The 27976-nt window shown below is 37.7% G+C and overlaps 1 protein-coding gene across 4 annotated transcripts in view; it reads left to right on the top strand.

Moving 5' to 3' along the window:
* The first annotated feature begins 4943 nt into the window (after positions 1 to 4943).
* Positions 4944 to 27976, top strand: part of USH1C (USH1 protein network component harmonin) — a 45267-nt gene continuing 22234 nt past the window's right edge. For all 4 annotated transcript variants that reach the window (XM_035550377.2, XM_035550374.2, XM_050711089.1 and 1 more), the window contains exons 1-15: positions 4944 to 5068; positions 10008 to 10075; positions 12061 to 12204; positions 12653 to 12791; positions 19479 to 19587; positions 19692 to 19716; positions 20327 to 20384; positions 21131 to 21234; positions 22287 to 22371; positions 22802 to 22861; positions 23141 to 23197; positions 24351 to 24493; positions 25079 to 25144; positions 26622 to 26746; positions 27166 to 27242. In XM_035550377.2, coding sequence (XP_035406270.1) covers positions 5033 to 5068; positions 10008 to 10075; positions 12061 to 12204; positions 12653 to 12791; positions 19479 to 19587; positions 19692 to 19716; positions 20327 to 20384; positions 21131 to 21234; positions 22287 to 22371; positions 22802 to 22861; positions 23141 to 23197; positions 24351 to 24493; positions 25079 to 25144; positions 26622 to 26746; positions 27166 to 27242 — 1296 coding nt within the window. In that variant the 5' untranslated portion in view covers positions 4944 to 5032. The remainder of the gene's footprint in view (positions 5069 to 10007; positions 10076 to 12060; positions 12205 to 12652; positions 12792 to 19478; positions 19588 to 19691; positions 19717 to 20326; positions 20385 to 21130; positions 21235 to 22286; positions 22372 to 22801; positions 22862 to 23140; positions 23198 to 24350; positions 24494 to 25078; positions 25145 to 26621; positions 26747 to 27165; positions 27243 to 27976) is intronic.

Here is a 27976-nt window from a genome sequence, read left to right as displayed (position 1 = left end):
CTCAGATGAAAAGGAGCCTTTTCTGACTGCTTTGGGAAGTCTGTTAACAGCAAGTCATTAAAAAGATCTCTTTTCTGCCTTTGTAATTTGTCCCTGTGGATTGTATTTCTTGCTGCAACAAGTGTTTCATTTCTAATGAAATGATGGAAAACTAGCAACGTTTTCACTGAGAGTTCTCTTCTCTCCTGCAAAGGCTGGAGGGAGTGCATGAGAGATGAAAAGGGAGACAGAAAAGATATTCTTTAACTCCAGCACAGCATTTTGCAAATAACCTCAAACAGATTTGCAGATTTTTTCTCTACCCTCACCTCAGAGCAGAGTCTATCTACACTGAATGCACTATGTGCTTGGCTTTGGTGCACTCTCTCTGTTCCAGATTACACTAATGGAAGTAGAGAAAGTAGATCAAAAGCAACAGGAGTCAGTTTACACAACAAACATTTTAATGTATTTCTTCACCTTGTAAATGGGCTGCCCACTGTATTCATTTTCCTTCAGTGACACAAGTAGCAACTAAGAAATTGAACTAGTTTAAACCTAATTTAGATGTAATTTAATTTCTCAACATGATGGATTTCATGACCAAAACTAATAAGCAGTGTAATTGTACCATCTTTTAATATGACTTGTTTGAAACAATGGAAATTCAGAACCGTCTCATACGTTTTCTGATTATTAAGCTTGCTGTTTTGAAGGACGGGGTAGTTTTGTGGGTTTGTTTTGCTTTGTATTTATGCATTAGAGTGCAGGGGGTTGTGTAACAGCAGACCAATAGCTCGTCACATTTGTCATTCTTTCTGTGATGTATCCTTTACCTGATGGTCCCGTGCAGCTCTCACATCTCCACATGAAGTCAATTCCACAATATTTTACTACACGGAGGAGTTTCTGACTCCTGCAAAATGTAGCTATATGTTTAAAAAGTCACTTTCTTTCAAATGTACATAACTTCAAGCTGATAAAAGATCTATTTCTGTAGAAGTCTTCTAGAAGTGCTTGTCTAGCAGTGACTTAAAGTTTGGATGTAAATTTGAAGGAAACATACATGAAATTTAAAAGATGTAAAACACTTTGTATCTCTTTCCTTCTGTTTTCAAATATAAAACAATTTTGTTTACTCCTGCAGGGAAGCAGTAATATAGTGGTGTGTATGAAGCTTGGATAGAATAGCTTTTCAATACTGTGTGGTACTGCAACTTACCTTAGGTAGCAGACAAGTGATTTATGTACTAGTTGTACTTCTGATTTTGTTCCCTGAAAACAGCTGGTGAATGTGTAAGAACACAGGCTTATAAAGCATTCCTCTCTTTCTTGTTCCTGGCACCTTTATGAGAAATGGGTAGTGAATACCATTGACATGTTTCTTTACAGCAAAGCCATCTTCTCAAAGCGGCAGGAGCAAATTCTAAAGGAGCTGGTGTAGCTGAAGAAGGTTTTCACATGGAAATAATATAACAGATTCCAGTTTGCATTTGGCAGTCTGGATTCATTTATTTTTGTCATGGTTTTATATGCATTCATACAAGTTTGCACCCCATTGGAAGGAGGAGCAGGGAAGCTACCTGTGCTTATGTAAACCGTGTTCTCTCCAGTTACGGAGGTAAAGCTGATACTGATGTGAGACTAAGGGACATGGGTTAGCTGATCTCCTCCTCTTGCTTCCAGCCTGAGTTGTACAAGTCTGTATTATCGTGTTAGATTATGGAAAGTAGGAGGGGAACCAGCTCAAGAGAAAATTACCTAAATGACATTAGTCTGAAAGAGGCTTCTTTCAGGCACTCTAAGTTTGGTTCTTATTCATTTACACAAAGCAGGCACTTCAGGGCCTACAGGTGTAAGCAACGCTGGTGCTTTCATGGGAAAGGCTGGTAGAAACAAATCAGCCTTGAACACCCAACCAGGACAAATCAGTCTCACTCAGCTTACCTAAAAAAAAAATAAAAAAATGAAAAAATGAGATTATTTGTGGTAGAACAATCCATTGAAGCAAATTCTTTTTTTTCCCCCATCAGATGTTAGCACGCTTTAAATTTCACATCTTCATGTTCTTCTTAAATAGCAGGACCAGAGACATGTATGTACCTACAGACACAAGAGGGATGTTTGGATGCAAGCTCCTGCTGTACAAGAAGAACCAGGAGTGAATTCACCCCAAAGAGCCACTTAAGAGAGCGGTGTTCTTTTTCTCTTCCTTTTTCTTTTTTTTCTTTTTTTCTCTTTCTCCTCCTTTTTCTTCCTCCTCCTTTTTCTCCTCCTTTTCCTCTTTCTCCTCCTTTTTCTTTTTTTCCTCTTTCTCCTCCTTTTCCTCTTTCTCCTCCTTTTTCTTTTTTTCCTCTTTCTCCTCCTTTTCCTCTTTCTCCTCCTTTTTCTTTTTTTCCTCTTTCTCCTCCTTTTCCTCTTTCTCCTCCTTTTTCTTTTTTTCCTCTTTCTCCTCCTTTTCCTCTTTCTCCTCCTTTTTCTTTTTTTTCCTCTTTCTCCTCCTTTTCCTCTTTCTCCTCCTTTTTCTTTTTTTTCCTCTTTCTCCTCCTTTTCCTCTTTCTCCTCCTTTTTCTTTTTTTTCCTCTTTCTCCTCCTTTTCCTCTTTCTCCTCCTTTTTCTTTTTTTTCCTCTTTCTCCTCCTTTTCCTCTTTCTCCTCCTTTTTCTTTTTTTCCTCTTTCTCCTCCTTTTCCTCTTTCTCCTCCTTTTTCTTTTTTTTCCTCTTTCTCCTCCTTTTCCTCTTTCTCCTCCTTTTTCTTTTTTTTCCTCTTTCTCCTCCTTTTCCTCTTTCTCCTCCTTTTTCTTTTTTTCCTCTTTCTCCTCCTTTTCCTCTTTCTCCTCCTTTTTCTTTTTTTTCCTCTTTCTCCTCCTTTTCCTCTTTCTCCTCCTTTTTCTTTTTTTTCCTCTTTCTCCTCCTTTTCCTCTTTCTCCTCCTTTTTCTTTTTTTCCTCTTTCTCCTCCTTTTCCTCTTTCTCCTCCTTTTTCTTTTTTTTCCTCTTTCTCCTCCTTTTCCTCTTTCTCCTCCTTTTTCTTTTTTTTTCCTCTTTCTCCTCCTTTTCCTCTTTCTCCTCCTTTTTCTTTTTTTTCCTCTTTCTCCTCCTTTTCCTCTTTCTCCTCCTTTTTCTTTTTTTTCCTCTTTCTCCTCCTTTTCCTCTTTCTCCTCCTTTTTCTTTTTTTTCCTCTTTCTCCTCCTTTTCCTCTTTCTCCTCCTTTTTCTTTTTTTTCCTCTTTCTCCTCCTTTTCCTCTTTCTCCTCCTTTTTCTTTTTTTTCCTCTTTCTCCTCCTTTTCCTCTTTCTCCTCCTTTTTCTTTTTTTTCCTCTTTCTCCTCCTTTTCCTCTTTCTCCTCCTTTTCTTTTTTTCCTCTTTCTCCTCCTTTTCCTCTTTCTCCTCCTTTTTCTTTTTTTCCTCTTTCTCCTCCTTTTCCTCTTTCTCCTCCTTTTTCTTTTTTTTCCTCTTTCTCCTCCTTTTCCTCTTCTCCTCCTTTTTCTTTTTTTCCTCTTTCTCCTCCTTTTCCTCTTTCTCCTCCTTTTTCTTTTTTTCCTCTTTCTCCTCCTTTTCCTCTTTCTCCTCCTTTTTCTTTTTTTCCTCTTTCTCCTCCTTTTCCTCTTTCTCCTCCTTTTCTTTTTTTCCTCTTTCTCCTCCTTTTCCTCTTTCTCCTCCTTTTTCTTTTTTTTTCCTCTTTCTCCTCCTTTTCCTCTTTCTCCTCCTTTTTCTTTTTTTTTCCTCTTTCTCCTCCTTTTCCTCTTTCTCCTCCTTTTTCTTTTTTTTCCTCTTTCTCCTCCTTTTCCTCTTTCTCCTCCTTTTTCTTTTTTTCCTCTTTCTCCTCCTTTTCCTCTTTCTCCTCCTTTTTCTTTTTTTTCCTCTTTCTCCTCCTTTTCCTCTTTCTCCTCCTTTTTCTTTTTTTTCCTCTTTCTCCTCCTTTTCCTCTTTCTCCTCCTTTTCTTTTTTTTCCTCTTTCTCCTCCTTTTCCTCTTTCTCCTCCTTTTTCTTTTTTTTCCTCTTTCTCCTCCTTTTCCTCTTTCTCCTCCTTTTTCTTTTTTTTCCTCTTTCTCCTCCTTTTCCTCTTTCTCCCTCCTTTTTCTTTTTTTTCCTCTTTCTCCTCCTTTTCCTCTTTCTCCTCCTTTTTCTTTTTTTTCCTCTTTCTCCTCCTTTTCCTCTTTCTCCTCCTTTTTCTTTTTTTTCCTCTTTCTCCTCCTTTTCCTCTTTCTCCTCCTTTTTCTTTTTTTTCCTCTTTCTCCTCCTTTTCCTCTTTCTCCTCCTTTTTCTTTTTTTTCCTCTTTCTCCTCCTTTTCCTCTTTCTCCTCCTTTTTCTTTTTTTTCCTCTTTCTCCTCCTTTTCCTCTTTCTCCTCCTTTTTCTTTTTTTTCCTCTTTCTCCTCCTTTTCCTCTTTCTCCTCCTTTTTCTTTTTTTTCCTCTTTCTCCTCCTTTTCCTCTTTCTCCTCCTTTTTCTTTTTTTTCCTCTTTCTCCTCCTTTTCCTCTTTCTCCTCCTTTTTCTTTTTTTTCCTCTTTCTCCTCCTTTTCCTCTTTCTCCTCCTTTTTCTTTTTTTTCCTTTCTCCTCCTTTTCCTCTTTCTCCTCCTTTTTCTCCTCCTTTTTCTTTTTTTCTCTTCCTCCTCCTTTTTCGTTCTCCTTTTTCTCTTCCTTTTTCTTTCTCTTTCTTGTTTTCTCTTCCTTATTCTCTTCCTTATTCTTTTTCTTTTTCTCTTCCTTTTTCTTTTCCCCTTTCCTTTCCCCTTTCCTTTCCCCTCCTCTTTTTCTTTCTCTTTTCGTTTTTCTTTCCCATTTTTCTCTTTCTTTCCCCTTTTCTTTTTCTTTTCTCTCTCCCCTCTTCTTCCCCTCCCCCCCCTCCCTTTTTCTTTTTCCTTCCCCTTTCCTTTTGCCTTAACCAGCCCAAGCCTGGTGCCGCTGGGAGCTCGGTGCAGGGCTGACCGCAGCAGGGCGGGGATGCTGGAGGCGGCGGGCAGCGGGCGCGCCTCCCACCACCCCGGGGCGCGGCCTCGACGGCGGCACGGCCGCTCCGCACCCGCACCCTCACCCTCGTCCTTCCCCGCAGCATGGAGCGCCGTGTGGCCCGGGAGTTCCGCCACAAGGTAAGGGGACGGGCCGGGGGCGCTGCGCAGAGTGACAGCGGGCTGGCTCGGGCTCTGCTGCCGGCTCCGAGCTTGGTGCTCCTGTGCCGCAGCCTGCTGCGGGAGGGGCTTGTAGAACTTAGACTCCCCTGAAGACGGGAAGGAGAGAAGGAAAAACGAGAACATTCCGCGATGCATGAGCTTTTTAGGGTTTCTTAGAAGTGTTGTGGGATTTTAATAAAGTCATGGTAGAAGCGTTGCAGTCAGTAGGGAAGGAAAAGGCGCAGGTGCTGAAGTCCAGGCGAGGCAGTTCACGTTTGCAGTTCCGTGTGTTACCAGCCCGTGTTCGGCAGCCTTCAAGCCGACCTCAACGTTCCCGAGTGCAATTGTGCCTGGGCAGTCATGTGCAAGTGCACTTGATTCATGGAGCGACTCGATCTGCCTGGCATATCGTTTTATCATGTTTATGCCTGGTTAAATACGTGCTCAGCAGAGCTCAAAATTGTGTGAGAAGTAAGCTCCAAAGGCTCCGTTTAAGGAAAGGAAGAGAAAAATGATTAACATGTTTAAGTAGTGTTTTTTTTTTGTTTGTTTGTTTGTTTGTTTTCATAGCAGTTTAGTTTCACTCTAGTGAAACTGAAGTTTTCAGTACTGTTTTCAGGGGGTACTGGTTTTGTTTTGTTTTCTTGTTTTCCTAGGGTGTAGAGTTTCTTTTAAGTAGCTCCTGAAAACACAGTTGTATAATGTGTTCTGTAGAAATACCACCTGGTAATAAACCATTAACTAAAGAATTGTTAGAATGAAGTAGGGGGGCTGCAAAGAACCAAAATGAATTCCAAAAACATGAAGGACTTGGATACTGCATAACGATGACTGCAGCTATCTAGCAAGTTATTTCTGTCTTGTTACCTATTACTGTATAACTCACCAATGGGTTGTGCAACATACCAATAAAGACTCTGGTTTCTAGGCAGATGGTTACCACTTTGAACTTTAAACTTCTTCCCTTTAGCTGCTGCTGTAAGTCATAAATTATCCTAGTCCCACCCCTGATAATGTAAGAAAGTCTTATTGTCAGCATTTGTTGGTGTAAATAAGTAGGATGCATAGACAAGTGAAAACCATTTCTCTAAGTAATAAGATACTTGAGCAGATCTTTTCTTTAAATTGGTTTGCATTATCCAGCTTTCAGTGGCCTCTGTGGGGATTTTTACGTCTTGGCTACTTCCTTTTTCTTTGTCAAAACAAGAAAAATGACCTGCCACAGGATCTGAGTTATTTGCCACTCAGGTATTTCCTGCTTTCATTTGATTATTTTTTTTCCCTTGGTAACTTTAATCAATTCTCCCCATCAACCAAGCAGTAGCACAAAATACGTAATATATGCAAATATATTATATGGCCTGTTCTTCAATTTCCCTTAATAGTTTTCAAAGCTCAGATAGAAATTGATACTGTTCTGCAAAAGCTGACAGGTTGGGCTGCTGCTACAGCAGTGCATCACTGTAGTCTGAAAGTTACACAGTTACTATGAAGATTCCCTTAAATAATCAGTCACAGGAAGGTTGAGGTTGGAAGGTACCCCTGGAGGTCATCTTGTCCAACCCTAGTGCTTCAGCAGGGCCACCCAGAACAGGGTGCCCACGACCATCTCCAAGAGGCTTCTGAAAATCTCTAAGGAGGAGACCCCACAGCCTCCCTGGGCAGCCTGTGCCAGTGCCCCGTCACGGCACAGTGAGGGGCACACAGTGCTTCCTGAGGGTCAGAGGGAGCCACACGTGTTCTGTTGTTCTCGCACTGGGCAGCACTGGAAAGAGCCTGGCTCTGTCTTCTTTACACCCTTCCTTCAGGTGTTTATACACATTGATAAGATCCCTCCTGAGCCTTTTCTTCTCAGGGCCGAACAGTCCCAGCTCTCTCAGCATTTCCTCATATGAAATAATGAGCATATAATACCTCTGTATTGTGTGTCTAACCAGTTAACATATTCCTTCTTAATGGAAGTTGTCTTCAGCTGTTCTTCACAGCATTTCTGTTACTGCTTCAACGTATGATTCCATAAGACACAGTAACATGAGACTTGACATTTTATATAACAGACAGCGAATACTGGGGACAGTTCTAATTCCTTATGCTAAGTGGTCAGGACACATTTTTGCTTTTTGAATACTCTTGAGAACTGATTTATTTTTCAGTTGATAGATTCTGCCACGTTCTAAAAGGGCAGCAGAAGTTAGGCAGTTCACTTCGTTGTCTTGTGTATCAAGTTCAATGGTGCATATATTGAAGCTCATTCAGGAAACAGTGAATTGGTACATACATTTCTGCACATTCATTTTTGCTTACAAAATCTATCTGTATCAGTTTTCATAAAACCATGTTTGAACCTGAAGTTTGTAATAATTTTGCAGACAGTAAAAGAAAGTAGTAGACTTCATTAGTTGTCTGCAGTCAGCTCTGTGTTTTTCAGTTGCCGGTAGCAAGACATTTCTGCACCTAGTGAAATAAACCCGTAACAGGTAACTTTGTCATAACTAGCTTCTTAAAGTTGTTCCCCTCTTACAGTTGAGAGGGTTTTTATCAGTTGCAGTCTCTATTTTAATCTCAGGTGTTACCTTTTTTTTTTTTTTTCCAGATAATTGCCTGTTGAATGCTTCTATATTTTTTATTAAGCTTGCTAGTATGGTATCAGTGTAAGTCTAATGATATCACTACTTTGATTTTGTGTCCTGACAGAATATAAGAAAAAATATGAAGAATTTAGAAAGAAGTCTCTAAAATTCATTGTGTTCAAGTGGGAGATTAGGAGTCTACTTGTTAACCTCATCAAACCCTGGTCATAGTTAGTATGTTAATAGACAAGTTTACAGAGTGCATATGCATATACTTGTGTGACACTGAGTACTAGATCCTCTGCACTCATCGTGCAATAGCCTTTTTATGTGTGAAAATGACCTTTATGTGTTATCTGTCCAACACAGAGATACATCGGGTGGGCTCTTGACCACTTAGAATCTGTTAAGGTCAGATATAATTAATTTTCAAAAGAGATAGTACAGTTCAACCAGAAGCCATGTCCTTCGTGCACAGATCTGTTGATTTGTTGAGAGATAAACTAAAATACTTCACTGGTCCAAGCCACTGCACATCACAATAATTTATTTTTTCTTAATATGTGGAGGCATGATCTTTAAGGATTTATGACATTAAAGTCATGTTAGAAGCTGTTGACAAGCCTAGGTAACTATATATCTATAGTAAGACTCTGTCTCAAGGAGCTCATGATTTTAGGTAAATGGTAAGGTGGCTACAATGAAACGACAGTTGGTGGAATAGAAGGTAGAAGGAGAAGAATGACTTAAGTAGAGTGATGGTCTGGGAAGATTATCCCTGGTGTAGCACTATGAATATTGAAGTAATCACTTGGTTTTGTTAAGGGAGGGGGAAGTTTTTGGTGTTGGGTGAGAATTGTAGGAACCAAACAGGATGGTTACAGTCTGAATGTTCTGCAAGAAGTGGTAGAGTTTGGACATGGTTCTCTAGTGTCTGAGAAGTGGTGGGAGACATATCTACCAGCTAGCCTGTCAGGAGAAAAATGTAATGTTTTCACTACTTGGTTTCCTATCCAGGAGAAAAGATGGGGTCTTTGCTGTGTAGTGGTAATGCACTCAAATATTCAGTGCTCTTCATGAGACAATGTAAGCAGGCTCCTACAGTACCTTGGCTAGCAGGAGAGGGTGAGTCTTATATCGCCTTGACTTGAGTCTGTGTGTGGTACTGGTGAACCAGTCAGTTACAACTCTAACCATGTTGTTCCCTGTTAAGGCAGACTTCTTTGGTGTTTTGAAATTTGCTGTAAAAAAAATGGTTTACTTGCTATTGTTACTCAGTGAAACAGTCTTGTCCTGCGTGCAGTGTTTTTTAGCCTTTATATGTTTTACAAGTGTCTTATTCCAGAGACAGGTAATGGAAAACTATCTATATGTAGAGACTTGCTGGATTTAGAGGGTGAAAAGAGACAAAGGGAACATGAAGCATGTATTTAGTTTAGAATACAATGCAAAGCATTGCAAACCTGGAAAGCAAAGACCTTTCTTTAAGTATGCAAATTGGTCCTCAGACTTCACGTCACAGTAATATTAGCCTTTAGGTCAGTTGTAAATTGTTTTCCTAAACGTTAAGGTTGTCCAAATGTAAAACTACTGTGATGTGATCTCTCACTGCAATTAAGATCAGTGGGGGTCTTACCAGTGTCACTGAATATAAGTTGAATTCCTCATATGAGAATTCTGAGTGGTTGGTTTTTTTTTTGTTTGTTCGTTTTTTTTGTTTTTTTTTTTTTTTACTTTATTTTACTGCAAGTATCCAAGAGCAGGCGTTGTAATGTGACACTGGTTTAAGTAAACGTATTGTTACCGGGGGAGGAAAGAATAACTGGCAAGTTCTATCAGTTAAGAGCTGGAGCAAAGACGAACAGGAGTGTGGCTGTTTACGTAATGTTACAAATGAGCTACTGCTTGAAATCAGTGGTTTGGAACCACAGAACATAGATTATAATTATCTCAGTGGGGTGTGTTTATCTGTGGCAACATGTGTTATATTAATGAGTGGCCAAAAATGTTTCTGAAAACATTTATTCAACAGTATAGCGATTATCAGGTAAGACTAATGTGCTATTATTTTAAGACTATTACGCTGCTAAGAAGGAATCTAGCATACAGAGTATGAGACTTTAGTATTTACTATTTTGTCTAATTGTAATGATAATAATTAAAAAGAAGTCTTGTTGTAAATTTCACATTGTGAAATATTCTCTGCTGCAAAAACTGGTTAATTAAAAAAAATCAAAACTTTCCCTGTTGAAATATTTGATCTGTGACTTAAGATTTTGTGAAAGTTTTGTACATTAAATGTTTGTGGCTATTTAGTCATATTTACAGTAATGTCCTTGGATTTTCAGGTTAATCTGCTAATTGACAATGAAGCGGAGAAGGATTACCTTTATGATGTGCTGCGGATGTACCACCAGTAAGAGCTAGTTATATATATATACATCTATAGAGTTTTACTTACTTTTTGCAATTCTAAGAGTGGGTATTCAAGACTTTTTTGCTCTTTCCATAGCTTCCTGGAAAATCAGTTGAAATAATAATTTTTAATTCTTTTTCCTGAAGTCTTACATTTTCACAGTTTCACAGTTTCTGTGGCCAATAAAGGGGTATGTCTTTTGTCAATAGTAAAGTTACTTTGTTTTTACGATTTGACTGTTTTGTAAACTAATTTGGTGGATTCTTTGTGGGGAAAAAAGCACATGGATGTTCTTAGGAAACAGGAAGAGAGTGTTGATCAAATTCATTATTATTTCCAAATGATATTGCTGTATTTCCAGATGATGCTTATTTATTTTCAACAGAGGTTTTCGCTCAGTTTGATTTTTAAAGATTTTTGCATACTACTCAGATTAAGACTTACTTTCAACTGTTTTATCTGGAAGCTGGGAATCCATTTGGCATGTTTAACAACTGACATATTCCAACATAATGGAAAAAAAATGGTAAAGTGATAGGCCAATCACCAGTCCTTTACTGAAGTGATTTAAACCGTAGTTGCTTAGGACCTATATCATTGCACATGGGATCAGCATCTCATCCATTGTTTCTCAAAGAAAATGAGAGTGTATTTTCCACTCAGCATAGATGAGTGGCTCTAATAGGCATTGTTTCCATTCATATTTTAATTAATAGCATCTCAGCTAAGTGTAATGTAGATATTTTGATCTGATGTTTGCACTGAGCTCTAGTTTGGGGTGTATTCAGCTGCATATCTGATTCAGTTTCACTCAGGTCTGTCTAATTGCTTCTCCATTCATAAAGCCTGTTGTTTGGAAAGGAGGTTGAATCAGTAGCTCTTAATTATTTAAAATCTTCTCGCAGTTACAAAATTAACAATGCATATAGTAACTTTTCCTTGATTTCCAAAATTGCAATGGCTTAAGCAAAATTTCTGTGATCTCTAGGATTATATATTGATGAAGTATCACTTCTTAAAAATCCTCAGTGAAGGGTTCCAGGGAAAAAATATACACAATTGCTATTGGAGATAACATTTAATTTCTGCTTCTTCACGAAAAGCACTTCTAAATTTAAGTATTTGACCTCTAATGCCATTCAATATGCATCCCTGATATGTATTTTCGGTGGATATGCCTCAGCGATAGTGCATGTCAGGAAATGTAAATGATAAAAGAGGGATCAGTAGTTACTATACACCAAGTTAGGTGGATGTTGTGTAGGAATAGCTCCACTGAACCTTATTGGACTGTTGCACTCTTGCAGCTGGCCATCAAAGAACACTTTCTAGGCCTATAACTACCTCAGTGCTGACAGTATCAAGGGATACTTTGTCTAGCTGTCATTCAACCAAATGTTCATGGTGGTTTCAGTTGTGTAGGTTACTTTTTTCATTGGTTAGTGGCCCTTCAGTTTTTATTTCTGTTCTGGTTTGAAATGAATTTTAAAACTTAAGTAGTCTGTGCTCTAATTACTTAGTGATGTGATTTTTCTGGCTCTGAATGATTCATCCATCCCTTGAGCTCAGCTCAGGAGAAGAGTTTGCAGCCTAGATTCAATAAGAAGGATTGCTAACTAGGAAGGAAACAAAAATCTAGTTGGCAGGTGTGTCTGGTCTGTAAAGTTAATTCCAAACAGTACCATAAATAAGTGGAAAGCTCCAAGCATTTAATTACACACCCTCTATAAAAGTGATGTGCATGACCTTAAAAAATAAAAGCAGTGTATAGGATATTTCAGTTGTTTTGAAGGAGGTATTCTTCTTGTTTGCTTACAGAAAGTTTGCTTTCTCAGATGTTATTTTGCTTTGGTTAAACCAAGATTTGCATAAATAACTTTCTTAGAAGGTTGAAGGGGCACACAAATATTTAAGACACATGTACAGCAAGTTATTAAATAGTGCTTTGTGTTGATTACCTGTGCCCATTTTCTCACTGTGTTTAGATCTATGAATCTTCCAGTGCTTGTGGGGGATCTAAAACTCGTGATTAACGAACCAAGCAGGTTGCCTCTATTTGATGCTATCCGCCCACTTATTCCATTAAAACACCAGGTGGAGTATGATCAGCTCACACCCAAAAGATCAAGGTAAGGGAATATAAAATAACATATAGAATATCTGAATATAGAATAACTTCAGGAAATACAACCAAGTAATACTGACTGAGTTTTCAGATAAACTCCAAGTAAAATACGAATTATCTGCATAGAGCTGAGCACATTTTTTGACTCTTGCTGTATTTGCTGGAAGTATAGTTTTGAACTACGTGAAATTTATTGCAAGGTAGTTAATCTAGTAAAAGAAGGGTATGGGAATCCAAAAACAATGATTCCCTGTTGAAACAGTCTTTTCTCGTTCTTCCTGCATTTAATAATAATAATAAATTCTGATGGCTCTATTAGTCAACTGTGTTGTTGGTGGGTTTTTTTCATGCCTGAATGCTATGAGAGAAATATAATGCACAACTTGCATATGAAACACTATTGCAACAAAACTTTATGCAGCTGAACAGTCAGGTATCTTCCACTTTTGCAGAAAGCTGAAAGAAGTGAGATTGGATCGCTTGCATCCTGAAGGACTTGGGCTAAGTGTGAGAGGTGGAGTGGAATTTAGCTGCGGCCTCTTTATCTCCCAGTTAGTTAAAGGAGGACAAGCAGACAGTGTTGGACTTCAGGTAAGACGACTATATTCATGGCTACTGTGCTGCAAAATGCTTTTTGCTCCAATGTTAGGGAAGCAGGCGGTAAGAAATGTCCTTCAATGTTTAGAGATAGTTGTAGCAAAGGTGCTTTTTGTCTTTTCTAATGAAATTCATAACATACGTAAGTCTATGCCATAGCAGATACCATTGGTGAATGAAGTTATTAAAATGGTTTACTTGTAATAAAAATTAAGTAAGAGAACAGTTTTTTTCATGTTTGGGATATGATGATTTGTGAAGATTAAAGGGCTTTCTGGAATCTGTACTTCATGAATAGCCATAGTTCAGTGTAAGCTGATAGAACAAAAAGTCTTCTCTAACTTTGCCAAAGTCTGATTAAAGGTAGGACGGAGCACATAAATACTAAGAATGTCAATTTCACATTGCATTGATAAGATTTGTGTAATGGTGTGTTTATTTGAACTTCATGTGTAGATCATTTGTGTTGTTTTGTTTTTTTCCCAATGGAAGCACAGAAAATGGGCAAAAAAAAGGTCATGTCTTCTGTGTCTTTTCTACTGCATAGTACTGCTCTTTCAGTGATTAAATTCTAGCTGCGTGAACTGTAACAAGGCTGGCAAAAACAATTATGTGTAGAAACACTTCTTTTTCCTAAATTGATTCCTCCAATTTGTATTAATGAAGGTTTGTGGGTTTTGTTGGTTTGTGTGTGTGTCCTTTCTTCATATATTTCCTGGTGAAGAAAGAAGTGAGCAACTGCTGTGACAAATGTCTGCATCTTTCTAAGACCGTAGTTGATAAGGTGTATTAAAGGTCTGTATTTCTGAGTAGAAAAGCTGATATGCCTGGCTAATTTCAATTTGTGGAGCATGAGTAGTTGTTGCAAGTGTTGATATTTAAGGATTATATTTAATAATAGTCCAAAATTTTTCAATTATCATGATTCAATACAATGTTTAATTAAACTATGTTCTGTAGATAAGCTTCACTGTAGCCCTTTTCCACAAGGCAGTCACAGTTAGGGTTCAATGTTTGCTTATTACACGGAGAGTTTTCTAAAATTTCAATGTTCCTCTCTGTATTTGCTTATATGTACACATGCCCTTTTGGTTGTGCATTCACGCCTAGATGTGCCATTCACTAATTCAGAATCAGCATTGAATTAGTCCCATCTTTTGGCAGCATGCTCTGAACAGGCACATGACGAGCTCTCTGGACACTTTTAGAAGCTCCCTCTTAAAACAAAACCACAAACTCAGGGAATACACACCCACAAATTCTGAATTTAGTTAGAATTGTGAGGGCGGCATAGGACACCACAAATGTTGAGCTGTATGTGTCAGCAGGCTACTCATAAGCATGGGATTTGCTGGTGGGTGACTCCAGAAAGGGGCACTGATGTACCTTCCCAGGCTTTGTATTACAAAAGCTCGTGGGCCTTGTGCATTATGTTTGTCTACCCCCTTCCCATTCTCACTGGGTAAAAAGACATACTTGGGTTATGATGAGCTCAGTAGAGAGATCCCAGTGCATTCTTCCTCCACTGCTAGAAAACTTAAAAAAAAAAAATAATAATAATAATTGCTTTTTAAAGCATCTCCGTAAAAATACTGGAAGGCATTAGTGATGCTGAGCAGTAAAGGATGTAACAGCCATTGTCTTATGTTGTCAGGCTAGTATATTCATCTTAGTACTATGTTGCAGCTCTTGTTTTCTGCTTATTTGACTAATGTTTTGACACGACAGATAAGGTTGTGCTCAGTTGTCATGCTACTGTAAAGATGCCAATACTTAGTTTTTTCATAGCATGCAAAAGATACTCCTGGCTTTCTGTAACGAGCTGTTGCGCTACATGTTGGTGATAGTGAATGGGAATGCACAGGATCTTTGGGCTGGGCTTATGACTGTACTGCAACTCAGCTTGATTGGAGTTCAGCCGACAAAGTAGGGGCAACGAGGGCAAAAAGAAAAATCCACGAGACTGTGAATTTGTTAGGGTTAGATTATATATATGTTAATATGAACAGCTAACATGACTGTCTGACTTGTGCTTGTTGATGGGGGGTGTTAAAGAGCAGCTTGAAATGCCTTCATAATAGGTGGCACTAGGCACTTTCTAAACCCAAGTGGATAAGCGGAGTTGACAGGCAGCTCATTGTTCTAAATTGCTGTCTCGTAGTAAAGCCAACTGCTTCTGAAATTTCATCCACTTGTTATTTAACTAAATCTCTACACTTTTTCTATCCCAAAAATACTGTCTGAGAAAGGTATAATGATCTATTATAACACCAGTTTATTATCCCGCTGCCTTTTTTTTTTTTTTGTAATCTTGTTAATTTTGTATGCTTTTCTCCTTGAAGTAGTTCCCAAGCTACATTAAAATGACTGAGTAATCAGGAAACTTCACTGAGGTATTTGTAGTTTTGGCCCTTTAACTACAGTTTCTCTAAAAGACGAGTATATATCTCTTTCATGACAAAATGTACTTAATCTTTTTTTTTTCCCCACTTTGCTTTCTCATATACTTTTATCTGTGGAGATTCTGTTGAATACAAAGAGATTGAGATTGGAATGAATGATGAAAGTGGAAGAAGTATACCAAATGAAAAATTTGAAACAGTAATGTCATTATATAAAAACCCTTCAATTTCCTGGAAGCACTAAATACTATATTTCCCATGTTAAAAGTTGAAAATGAGAGGCATTTCACTTGGGAAAAGTTAGGTTTGCAGCTTCTCTTTTAATAGTCTGTCTTCTCCCTGTTTGTAGGGAAATGGTGATATACAATAACAAAGAAAGCATTACTGTTGTACTCTGCTCATCCTGCAGACTTTTACCTTTACTGCTTCTGATTCAACAGCTTGATATAGAATGACACTAGTACTAAAGCAACAAAATGTATGAAAACAGCTATCAATTACTTCAGTATATGGACACTTTTCAGAAAAAACAGTTGAAGTGTACTAAAAAGAAGTGATTCATTACATGCCCATGATGTCTGCAGTAGTTTTGGCCTAGACAGGCATCATTATAAAGCAACATCAATTTTCATTGTCAGCAACAGAAATGTCTTTAGGATAAGTTCAGAGTGCTGAGCAGCTTCAGAAATGAAATGACTACCTGGTAAAGGTGAGCAGTGAAAATATCTGAAAGGGAAACGTTCATTCCTTTATGGGCAGGGAAAATAAAATACGTTCTTGGCTGAAATTATGATTATGTAAACGTGTGCCTGTTAGGGAGATAATATAATGATATAACAGATATGACTAGCTTAGTGAATGATGACATCGTCAGAGCAACACTAGTCTCCTGATACAAAAACTACACGAAGACTCACAAACAACACTGCCATTTGCAGTCTTAAAATGGGGGTGCTTTTGTAAGTTAGAGCGTTGCAATTGATCCCAGTTGGTTGGGGTGCTGAGTTGCATGCAGGCCATTGCCATGGGTGAGATATCGGCTGCCCAGCAGGTGGAGCAGCAGTCTCACATTTAAGAGCTGTGGACAGCAGTTGTTCTGCCTCTGCAAAATGTTCTCTACTTCGGGAGAGTCCCATATTATTATTTTTTTTTTCACTTTGTTAGTCTTTTGAAGCTATGTGGCGTCAGCTGAACTTTACAATCTCTAGTGGACACCACACTGCATGTGATATGCTGGTACAGTAGACGTATTTGTAGTGTTTTGTATAGTGTTGCACACCATACGGCACTTCTCAGCGTAGAAGTTCGTGAAAGAAGTGCAAAAGTACAGTGTGGGTTTTGGTGCCTTTTTTCCACCTGAACAGAGCACCGTAGAAAAACTTGATATTTTTTCCATGCAAATAAGAGTGGAGGCAGTGGGTAATGGCATGTCCAATGTCCCATCACCTAAGGGTAAAGGTATCACAATCCAGGTGACAGTCTCTAAGGTACAGGCTGTACTGAGGAATTCATGCTTCCAGTTCCACTTGCTCCTCCAACATGAATGCGGCAAGGCAAATTGTAGCATTTGGTGCTGAGATGCACAGAACCAGAGCAGGAGTCTCTAGCTATGCTCATTTTTTCCCTAAAATTGTCAGCAAGATACAGGGAAGCTAGTCCTCAGTGAGCTACACTGTGACTTCTTCACTTGTGAAAAGCCTCTTCAGGTGCAGATACTGTCATTGAACTTGCATGATGGAAAAAACAGTAGATAGACTGCATGATTTAATCTATGTGGCCACAGTAGATCACTTTCTTGGTATGACTAAGAATGGTGGTGTTACCTTCTGTCTTTCTAGTGACAGTAAAGTTGCCAAGTCTCTATGGGGGAGACTTGTAGAATTTGGCTGAAAAGAGAAATAGTAGTGTTCTGTAGAAAAACATTTGTATCATAGAGTTAACTAAGGTAGTGGTTGCTTGCACTGTCTTAATGAACGTTGTGTTAAAAATTACACTGTTTATTGTAATATTTACACAACAGTATTACAATGAAGTCTTTAGGGATGTAAGCAGATAGTGAGGAAACGCCATTGTGCAAAAATGACTTTGTGGTTAAGGCTGAATGAAACTTCTCGTTACTTTCTATTCCCATGGAGACTCTTTGGCCCCCTGGATTCCAGCCAACTTCTTTGCTCTGCGAATATGTTCACAGCTGATCTTCGTACCAAGCAACTGGATGAAAGGGAAGTTTCCCCCAGACCAGAGTTAGCATGGGCGGAGTCATCACATTAACTAACTTTCATTAAATCTGTTACAATGAGCCTGCCTCTCCTCCTAAATATTTTGGGTCAATGATGATGTTCACTAAGACTTTATGTTCTTAATATTCAATCTGTAGCATAAGGACCTTTTCCAAACCTACAGTGAAAGCACAGACCCTCTCAACAAAGTGATTGTAGATATGGTGGGTTTTGTGTTTTTTTTTTTGTTGTTCTTTTTCTTTAATGAATGCAAGAATTCATTCCACCCAAGTTTTGTTGTTTAGAACTTGTTCCTTTAGCTTTGCCAAAATTTAAAATCAGCCTAAAGAGGACACTAGCATGGAGAACTTAAGCCTAAGCAAACAAAATTTTGCAGCTTGAAACTTGAGTCTTAATTGGAAAATGTAGGCAATCATTAACTAGGAATAATGCTGCCATGAAAGCAGATTTGTATGCAAGGGACCACACAAAATTTCATTAATTAAGAACAAAATCCTATTAATATTAACAAGAAAGATCCTGTCAACTACTCATGTGGCATTCTGATATGTTTTACATATAAATATTCACAGTAGAAAATGTTCCTGGAGAACAGTAAAGTCAAGGTATTTGGCATTGTGCTTGTGAAGATCAAAGTACAGAGACAGATGAGGGTAGCATTGATGGTTTGTTTCAGCCATTTCCTGGTAAGCGTTTACCTATCCTTCTGTGCAGAGGATTAATTTGGGTTGATTTGCCTAATGGGGGAGAGTTGGCACTAGTTTTCACACAGTCACATCACATGATTCTTATCAGGCAAAAGTGCTTATAATGCTCTGGCCAAGGCCTTGCATTTTTCAGTGTCATCTCAAGCAGCTAGTAAGATACACCTTTAAATGATGTAGGCAGTGTCTACATCCCTGATTTCTTCTTAGGCTACCTACCTAAGGGGGGACCATTAGGCAGAGTTCAGAGAAAATAGAAGACGTCCAAGTTGCCATGTATCAAATATGGGTATAAATTAAAGGAGAAGAAGCCTTTTTAAATTAAAGCTTTGCATCCATATACTGTCATTTTATCACCAAATAGGCATGAGCTGCAGCTGAAGCTACTTCTACTTACACTTGAGTTTGCCTTAGGGATGACCCTAGTATTGTCTCTGCTATTCAGAGTACCCATTCTTGGTCTTTTCTGATCATGCTTTGTTATCCATGGAGCCCAAATATATAGTTGGTGCACACAGAAACCTGAGTAAGCTTGGTAATAAGTGATTGGTTTGCCTTCTGTCTGCTGGGAACTTCCTTGTATGGTTTTTGCCCCAAGTTTTCCCACTTTATTTTTCCATGTTAGGGGCCTAGGGGCCACAATAGTGTGGCAGTACTGTCTCACCAGCCATAGTCTATGAAGGGGAACGGATGGGTTGCTGCTGTGAAAACACCTGAAAAAGCTGTCATATTAATAGCACTCAATTTTGTAAGTCATGTAGATGATCCAAGAAGACTAAAACTACTGCACCCCAAAATAAATATTCATTATGCTAGTGCATGACTATTGTAAATAATAAGATATTGCATTTGAAATTGAGCTAAATTCATTAAAACAATGCAGTACTCTGATCAAGAATCTGGCAAGTTAATAAGATCAAGATTAATTTCCTATTGATCAGAAGAGTTAGGAAAGTATTTTAGAGAACATGTGGTAAAAACTTGAATTGCTAATGCATAAAGAAGGAAAATTACTCCAAAATTGTTCGAATTGAAATATGGATACCTGTATATAAGATAATCTGCGGGGTTGAAGTCCGGCTCCTCTTTCTGCTTTCCACCATATGTTATTTGTAAAACTGTTATTCTGGACATTTATCTATACTGTTGGTGTTGAGAATTGGTTTCAGGCAAATACAGGTAAATCTTATCTGGCATTTACTTGAAATCCCCAAAATATTGAGAAATCAATGTCATCAAACCTCTGCATCTAAATAATTGCCAGATCACATCATTGCTTAGAAACTTTTTTTTAACCTTATTTTACATTTTTTCCTTCTATTTTTCATTTCTGAGGTTGGAGATGAGATAGTTCGTATAAATGGATATTCCATCTCGTCATGCACACATGAGGAAGTCATAAACCTCATTCGCACAAAGAAAATAGTGTCCATAAAAGTAAGACGTAAGTAACTTCAAAAATCTCTTGTATTGCTAAAGGTTGTTGCTGATCGATAGCTAGTGATCTGTTGAAATGCTGTTACTTAACACTGCATTTTTCTTTTTCAGATATTGGAATGATACCTGTCAAAAGGTAATAATATTTAATTTTCACACAGACCTTTCAATATTCAAAGAACCACTATGTTTATCTGTATGTTGGAAAACTTGTGAACAGGCATCTCCTTACCTAGTTAAAATGGTATGCCTAGTGTGATGAGCAGGTAGATGGGGTGTTTAAAATATCTGAGTTGTTAGGCCAGTTGCCTACTTAAATGAACCATTTCCTATGTCTTCTATCTTAGTGGATGCAACCTGGAAATTTCATTACCAATGCACCTTGCTTAATAGATCTCTGCTGCTACTGCAAGCATACAACATCTGAGAACTGCTTCAGAGCTCATAAAAAAAAAAGTTCAAACTATTGTCCTTTGTCCAATTTGTTTGAAAAGGCAAACCTTTAAGCGGAATGGTGGACAAATGTTAACGATGATAGGTGTGTCTCTGCATAGACATTTGTATAAGCTGTTTCAGTTTTTAAGATTATTTTCCTGGTTATTCTTAAAGTTTCCCAATATTGTTTCACTTGAGGAGGTTTATTCGATTTTAAGTTTGACCAGCTTTACTAGCCTGAAGAATTGAACGCTTATTCAATGTTCCATTTAAATAGCTCACCATTATTTTTAATCACTTTTTCCTTCCAGTTCAGCAGATGAACCCCTTAAGTGGCAATATGTGGACCAGTTTGTGTCGGAATCTGGGGTAAGAGATCAATATTTTATTAAGACATTTTCTGGGAAGTCTGTAATTGTTCTGAGCCACTCTATCCTCTGAGCTTATCACATTAGTCATTTTATTTATTTTTAAGGTGCAATATCTTGTTACAAGTGTTCTGGGAGAAACATCTTTTGTGACATGAAATGATTCTAGAATCACTAGAAAAAGGCCTGATACAAATGGAGTATCTTGTACTCATGAAATAGTACCCTATTTTGTTTGAGCCTATTAATTTACCAGGCCAATCTTTATCTATATAAATCTTTAACAGATTATTTGGTCTATCTTTGTTATATTGGTGGAAGAAAGACAGGTATGAATGCAAACGACTTCAATGGGTTGCAGCAATGAAGAGAAGGCCACAATTATCAATCTTTTGCTTTCAGAAAGAAAGGCTTAGTTAAATAGTAATCATTATCAGCTATTTTTCCAGCTCTTTTGTCAAGAAAGATCTAAATGATTATTTTGCCATATCACTTTCTTCTAATTTTCCTTCATCCTTTAGTGGATAGAAGTTTGATTATTTAAACAATTTTCTCCAAATAGATAAGTTCAGTCTTTCACCTCAGTCAAATTGTTCCACTGTACTTCACATTCATTTCTGGTAGGTCCATCGAGGAATCTTACCTTGATATTGTCAGGGTTTGGTCCTGGCTTTATGATATTTATAGTAGTCTTGATAGAACTTCAACACAGAATAATGTCTGCAGCATTTTTTAATCCTTCTGCAGGAAGGAAAGGGCAGTGTTGCTGGTCTTGCTTCTTCTGGAGGGAGAGACAATAAAGAGAAGAAAGTCTTCATTAGCTTGATTGGTACAAAAGGCATGGGATGCAGGTGGGTGCTTGGTTCTTACTTAGTATCACTGATTTGTTAAATGAGACATCCAAGGCAGTCATTTCCTTCATTCACTGGTATGATATCAGGGACGTGGAGAACCACACAGGATAAGGAAGACTAACAGCAGGACATCCGTGACACATGATATATTATTACACAAAGTATAACACCTGTGTCCCAAGTTCTGACTTAAAATCAAAATAGTTCTCTATAGTCTTGCTCTTATTGTTAAATTTGAGTTACATAACGCAAGTTGTGTCGTGGAACTCGACCTTTTAAATGCTTTTAAATTTTTAAAATTGTAAATACTTCTAAGTGCTGCTCTGTGACATAGCAGGCTCCAGCATTGCCTATTGTTAGATTGATTCCCTGAACTTAGACTGCTTTCTGTGAAACTTTTCTGAACTGAAAGGCCATTGCCCATCTATATCCATTTCCTAAAATTAATGTTGAATTTTCAACATTTTTAGAAATACAAACAGAAGTTTCTCAGACTCATGTCCTTGCATCTAGTTATGGAGGCTTTATTAGACATGTAGGTACATTCAGTAGTTGAAATTAGCAAGATTGGACTGAACAGAATATTTTCTAAAGCAAGTTTTCTTTTATATTGTGTGGAAGATATCAAGTTTAAAAATATATTTACAAACCTGTAAGGGTGGTTCTGTATCACCTGCTGGAAATATTACCCTCACAAATAATTGCTGTGTTGGCAGCCAGCATAGGTTGCATCTCAGTGTTTCCTCGCTAGATGTTGGACCCTGGTTGCAACATCTTTTTTGCTTCTAAATACATAATGAATTGCAGTTTATAACTATGCAAGAAATTACTAATTCATCATTGTATTACATGCTGGCTTTTCAATACCACTAGTGTCCCAGGAACTTAGTGTAGGTCAGTGTACTATGTTAGTTTCAGCATCTAAAGCAGTATTTACAAGCTTGGATGATTTTCTTTTAGGTTTTAGCAGTCTAAGTTCAAGCCTTCTTGCTTACTTTGTGTTAGTGTGTAAATATTATTGATTTATTTTTTTTTTAATCTTACACCAGTATTTCCAGTGGTCCAACACAAAAACCAGGCATTTTTATCAGCAACGTTAAGCCAGGTTCTCTTTCAGCAGAGGTGGGCTTAGAGGTATGTATGCCATGTTCCAAGGGAGGTACTACAAGGAAATCTTATTTGGCATTTATATCTTCATGGTTTCTGGATCACTGTAGAATCACTAGCTGTGATTTCCTTCCATAGGAAAGAAATGTTGTGTATTACATTTCCAGTCAAGCAAGTTCCCTACATTTTAACAACAAGATGACATCCTGGGTCAGACCAATATTCCACCTAGCTCAGTATTTAGTCTCAAACAGTGGCAGTAAGAAATACCTATGGGAGGACATGCAAACCTGGCCAGTTTTCCCCTTATACCCTGTCAGTACTGGTAATTATTGTATTTAGAATGTTAGATAGAGTCTCTCTCTCTCTTTCTCTCTCTCTCTCTCTCTCCCTCCAAATCTGGTTAGTATATGTATTAAGTCAGCATCCGTACTAAAATATGGATTAACTCCTTTAGGTTGGTGATCAGATTGTCGAGGTAAATGGAGTGGACTTTTCTAATGTGGATCATAAAGAGGTAAGAAATAAGAATTCCTAATTCCATGAATACATAGCTGACAGTTTTTAAGCTTCTATCCCATTTTCCTGGCTGCAAAAACATGTTTTGATACTGGGCTACTTAACCAAAGAGTATATTGAACATGAGAATCTAGAGATCTGAATTGCTACCACCTTTTTTCAGTTCATGTAGGTCTCTTGGTAATTCCAACCTTAACAATGAGCATCTTTCATTGTTTGTATACAGGATGTTTATCATTAAATGCAGACTGGTTTTTTCATTTGTTTTAATTTGCAGGCTGTCAGAGTGCTCAAAAGCAGCCGTACTTTGACTATCTCTGTGGTAGCAGGCGCCGTAAGTAGTATACTTGCAAAAGCACAATGTTTGTGAAAACTACTATATGGGCAAATAAATAGTAAAAATAAATAAGACGTAAAGCCGCATTTCATTATAATGTTTACACTGCCAAATTCAGTCAAACCAAGGCAGTTCAGAGTGGATTTTCATTATTTCATTGATAGGATGTTCTACCCAGACATGTTACCGGCCATTAGAAAAGGTGGCAACTGCTCCAGTGTTTACCACTGGCATCCTTAAAATGGTTAATTGTTGCTTTGGAGCTCCTCTGCTCCACCCTACTTTACCTCATTTGCTTCTCCTTTCCTCAGTACACATCTCTGTACTGAAGAAGGGATTGTAATAGAGAAACTATTTGTTTCTTTACTCCTGTTTACTGGTCAAGCAAAGACCTTAATGCAAAGGCATTCTTCACTGCCTGTTTTTCTTCAAGAGCTCTACACTTTGAGCCTCAGAGATGTGAAAAATTCTGCCTTCATAATTTTAATTTCAGTAATGAAATTCAGGATTTTAATTTCAGTAATGAAAACTAGGTAGATGTTTTCAAAATGTTCCACAAGCAGCACCACTGAAATATCTTCCTTGAATAGAAAATAGTGCTGGTGTCTTCATTATAAAGCAAATCAAATAGAAACAAAAGCAACTGAAACACATCAGCTAATATAATCTTTTGCAATCTATATTCCCTGCTTTCGTTTTTCCTAAATGATGGTACTCTTCCACAGCAGCCAGGCACAGGAGCATTAAAACACAGTGACTGTGTAGTTGTCTTCACCATTGGGATTCATTCAATGTGCTGCTCTCTAGCATTGCATTGCTCAGTTAGGTTCCAAGAAAGCATAATGTGGAGTTTGTTCTGGGTGACATACTGAGTGCGTCTTTGGCATGACCACTACACTACTGCTGCTGATTTTAGTGGTTGCTTGCCTCTTCTAAGATGTTTAACACATCATAAATTGGAACAAAACTGGAGTATCTCTTTGGAGTGAAATTACCAGGTCTTTTGGGGGTCTTTCACAAAGCATTGCTCACTGAAAGTTATGTGAGGAAATGACGGATGTGCTGTTACATAATTGGTTTTGAATTATTCCCCAGAAAAACGTTAATGAGACCCTTTCATGACTGATTTGTGTTGGGGTGCTGATTGCAGGGAAAAGAGCTGTTTATGACTGAAGACGAGAGGCAGAGGGAAGCACATCTTCATGAGCAGGAACGCCAGGAGTTAATGCATCAGAAGCGGCTTGCGCTGGAAACTAACAAAATCATCAAAGAGCAGCAAGAGAAAGAGAGATTGTAAGGACTCTGTAGGAGGGTCTGAAAAATGTAGCTTGGATTTGAAAAGGGCATGTAAGGCAGGAATAATTGTGAGGAGATTCCCAACTTAGGTTAAATTATGCTTGCCTTTGTGGAGTCTCTGTTCATAATTCCTTATCCCATTGATGCTCTGGGCTTTCCAAGCCAACATTATTCAAATGCATGTCTTCAGTACGAGAGTCGCTGTTCCCTGACTGTCATACCCCTATGGTTTAATGTCATATTTTGTATCTTCTTGGTGACATTCCCCCATCCGTTATTTTTAGCGGAACAGTTACAAATTCATACTCTCACAATAACATGCTGTGGAACTGTCTCAGAAGGAGATAGTGACTCACAGAGTTAAACAGATATCCTTCTTAAGCAGATGGGCTTGAATGTCCTCAGGTTTTAAATAATAGCATGTTGAACTCTTGGTATCTTAAAGACTTTTTAAAGGAGCTTTTTTTTCTAATGTGCATGTGTTTACTGTTTGTATATTAACTATATGCTGACACACTTTATGGAAGTTCTTACTCAGAAAATATTATTTGTATTGTGATGTCCTAATTCATGATGTTATAGAAGAAAAATTGAGATTTCCCAGAAGGCTGCAGAGGAAGAAGAGAGATATCGCAGAGAAATAGAGCAGTAAGTAACAACCTGCATAGGCGATATGCTGCCTCCCAAAAAAAAAGGTGCTTATGTATTGGATCTGTCTGAAAACGTTCTCTATATGGTTTTCTAATAAATTTGTATATTTAGCTAAGCATAGGGCCCAGTGCATCCTGGAAGTATACCACAGAGTTGCAGAATAGGAAACGGATCAGAAAAGCAGCACCTGGAAAACGCAAGGGTTATAGTGATAATAAATTCAAAGTGAGCTTGAAGTTGAATGTTTATTTTAAGAGTATGTTATACTGTGTATATAGTACAGTTAAATAGTATGTATAGAGTAATTTAAGATTGAAGAAGTTCTGTGTCTCTGAACTTGTTTGCTCTACTGGCCACTACATGTAATTTTAACAGAAAAGAAATGTATCCTGGAAGGAAACACATCAAGGACGAAACAGAAGAATAACTAAAGGGATGGAAAATATGCATATACTCAGGCACTTAATGACATATCCACTTAGTTTATTTTTTTAAAAAAAGGCAAAAAACAACAACAACAACAAAAAACAACAGGTAGCTCGTTCAGCCTGTGAGAGGTACACAGTGTAGTAATAGCCTTTTCAGCCTATCATAGTTCTGAAAACCAAAGCTGAGTGGATTTAGACTAAACTAAGGCTTATGTTTTTAGTATGTGATATTAGTTGTCTTGAGTAGAAATTTTACTCATAAATTTTAAGTAAGCTTTTGCTTTTTGAGGAGAGATTTAATTAAGTGTTGCATTGAAAACAGTAAGTTTTATAACCTATCCTATCCAGGAAATCAGATTTTTATTAAATAGTGCTTTGACCACGTGTGGATATTTTTAAAATTTATCTTAGCTAAACTAAGGATTAACAAGAAAATCCCCGTATAAATAGTCATATATATCTAAGACCTGGTAAATTTTGGCACCATATGTCAATATACCAGTTCAGGACTAGCTAGAGCCAAGAACAGGCCTTAGGCCACTTAAAGGCACCATATGTGAAGCTCCGAGTTAATAAATTACATGGCAGTACTGTTGTGACATACCTGGGATTTTCTGAATTTTCCTTCAGACTGCCCTTTTTTTTGGATCATGGTGCTTTTCTAGGTACTTTCTGGGTAATTGTCTTGTTCTATGAACTTCTTTGTCCTGAAGTGTGATAATTTCTCTTTTTCTAGAATACTGACTTTAATGTGTTTTGTGTATCAACTATATTTATACTTCTTTTTCAGGGGAGTCACTTTTAGTGTAGCCTAGGGCTGTGAATGCTCATTTTAGTGTTTGAACTTATTTCCAATAAATTGGAAACAAGTGGTTAGGTTGGTCAGTAAAATGACACTTCATGAAAGGAATATGGTTTGGGAGAAAGGCATTTATGATGCTTTATCTTAAAGAATAAAATAATTAAAAGTAAATAATTGTAATGATTTTACATTAATGTTGTTATTTATATACTTAGAATTCGTAACTGCATTTTTTTCCTTATAGGATAACAGCAGAGGAAGAAAAATTTAAAAAGGAGTGGGAAGAAGACTGGGGGCCTAAAGAGCCTCCCAAATCTCTAAAAACTGTAACTGCAGAAGTGCACTCTGCCCCTCATTCTAAACACAAAAGTAAGTAATTTATTTCAGTCTGCTTTTTTGGTATTTATTTCAGACACAACATCAATGAGCTGTATGGAATATATCACTATTTTATGTCCAAGCCAGCTAGAGATGATTTAATGATTGTCAAGACTGGAAGCAGGTGGATACGTGTGACAAACGCATGTAATGGCTCTTAGTTAGCAAGTACCTGGCTCAAAACAGCTACACCTGCTCTAACTGATGCTTTTTAACAAGAAAGTTGGAAGTTGATTTGATTTAAGCAGGACCTCAGTTCTTTTCAATTATGTGGAAAAGTATCACATTACTAACTTCTTTTATTTCATGGAAACTCCTAGTCACACATTGCGGATCTCTTTATTTCATGGGAACCTCCAGTTAGACTGTCGTTTCTATCTCCTCACTCCTTTCCTCCTTTGTTTCTCTAGAAGATTTAAAGGGAGTTGCACATGACCAACTTGACACAGATGACATGGATGAAGTGATCATGAAGCAGGACAAACAGGTTTGCTGTTCAGCCTTAACTTCCTATCCTGATTCAGATTCTTCCTGTGTTTCACTTCCTCCTGACAGTCAGTCTTGATGCTGAACCCATCATTTGTATTTGCTAGGTAGGGCAATATGTGTGGTCCTTTGGTAAATGATGAAATGTTACAATACTGTTGCTGTCACTGCTTTCTAGAGATACCTTGACAAGAATACAAAACATGTCAATCCTAAGAAAAGATGGATTATACTTGGAACTGTCTGTGTTGTTAGTGTTTATTGTGTAAAATTGTGGTAATGGATTATTTTGTATGATTTTACTTAGCTTATTCTAGGGAATGGAGCTTTTCTTTTCTACTCAAATGCCACTGTGTTCTGCCACAAGCTTGAATGAGTTTGAATACCTGTTTGATTTTGAGGCGGCTTGTTACAACTAGTGTAAAGTAAGACTGTGACCATAGAGATCTCAGCAACGCATATGGCTGTATAGTTCTATACGAAGCTTACTTATTGCATTTTTTTCACTTAACATAAGGTATGTGTATCAGTAAATAAGGATTATTTGTGACTAAGTGTACTAGCACAATTGATCAAGAAGTGATCTAAGATCTTGTCATGTAATATTGAACCTTTGTTGTGCCTTCAAATAAATTTTAATCAGTTGCGTATCAGCAGGGATTGATAGGAACCAGTCCTTGACTTTTTTTTTTTTTTAAAGAAGAAAAACAAAAACTTTTCCTTTACCTTTTTGTA

The sequence above is a fragment of the Cygnus atratus genome, chromosome 5 (assembly GCF_013377495.2).
Source record: "Cygnus atratus isolate AKBS03 ecotype Queensland, Australia chromosome 5, CAtr_DNAZoo_HiC_assembly, whole genome shotgun sequence".
Lineage (NCBI taxonomy): Eukaryota > Metazoa > Chordata > Aves > Anseriformes > Anatidae > Cygnus > Cygnus atratus.
Note: the sequence above shows the minus strand (reverse complement) of the source record. Positions and strands in the feature narration are given on the sequence as shown.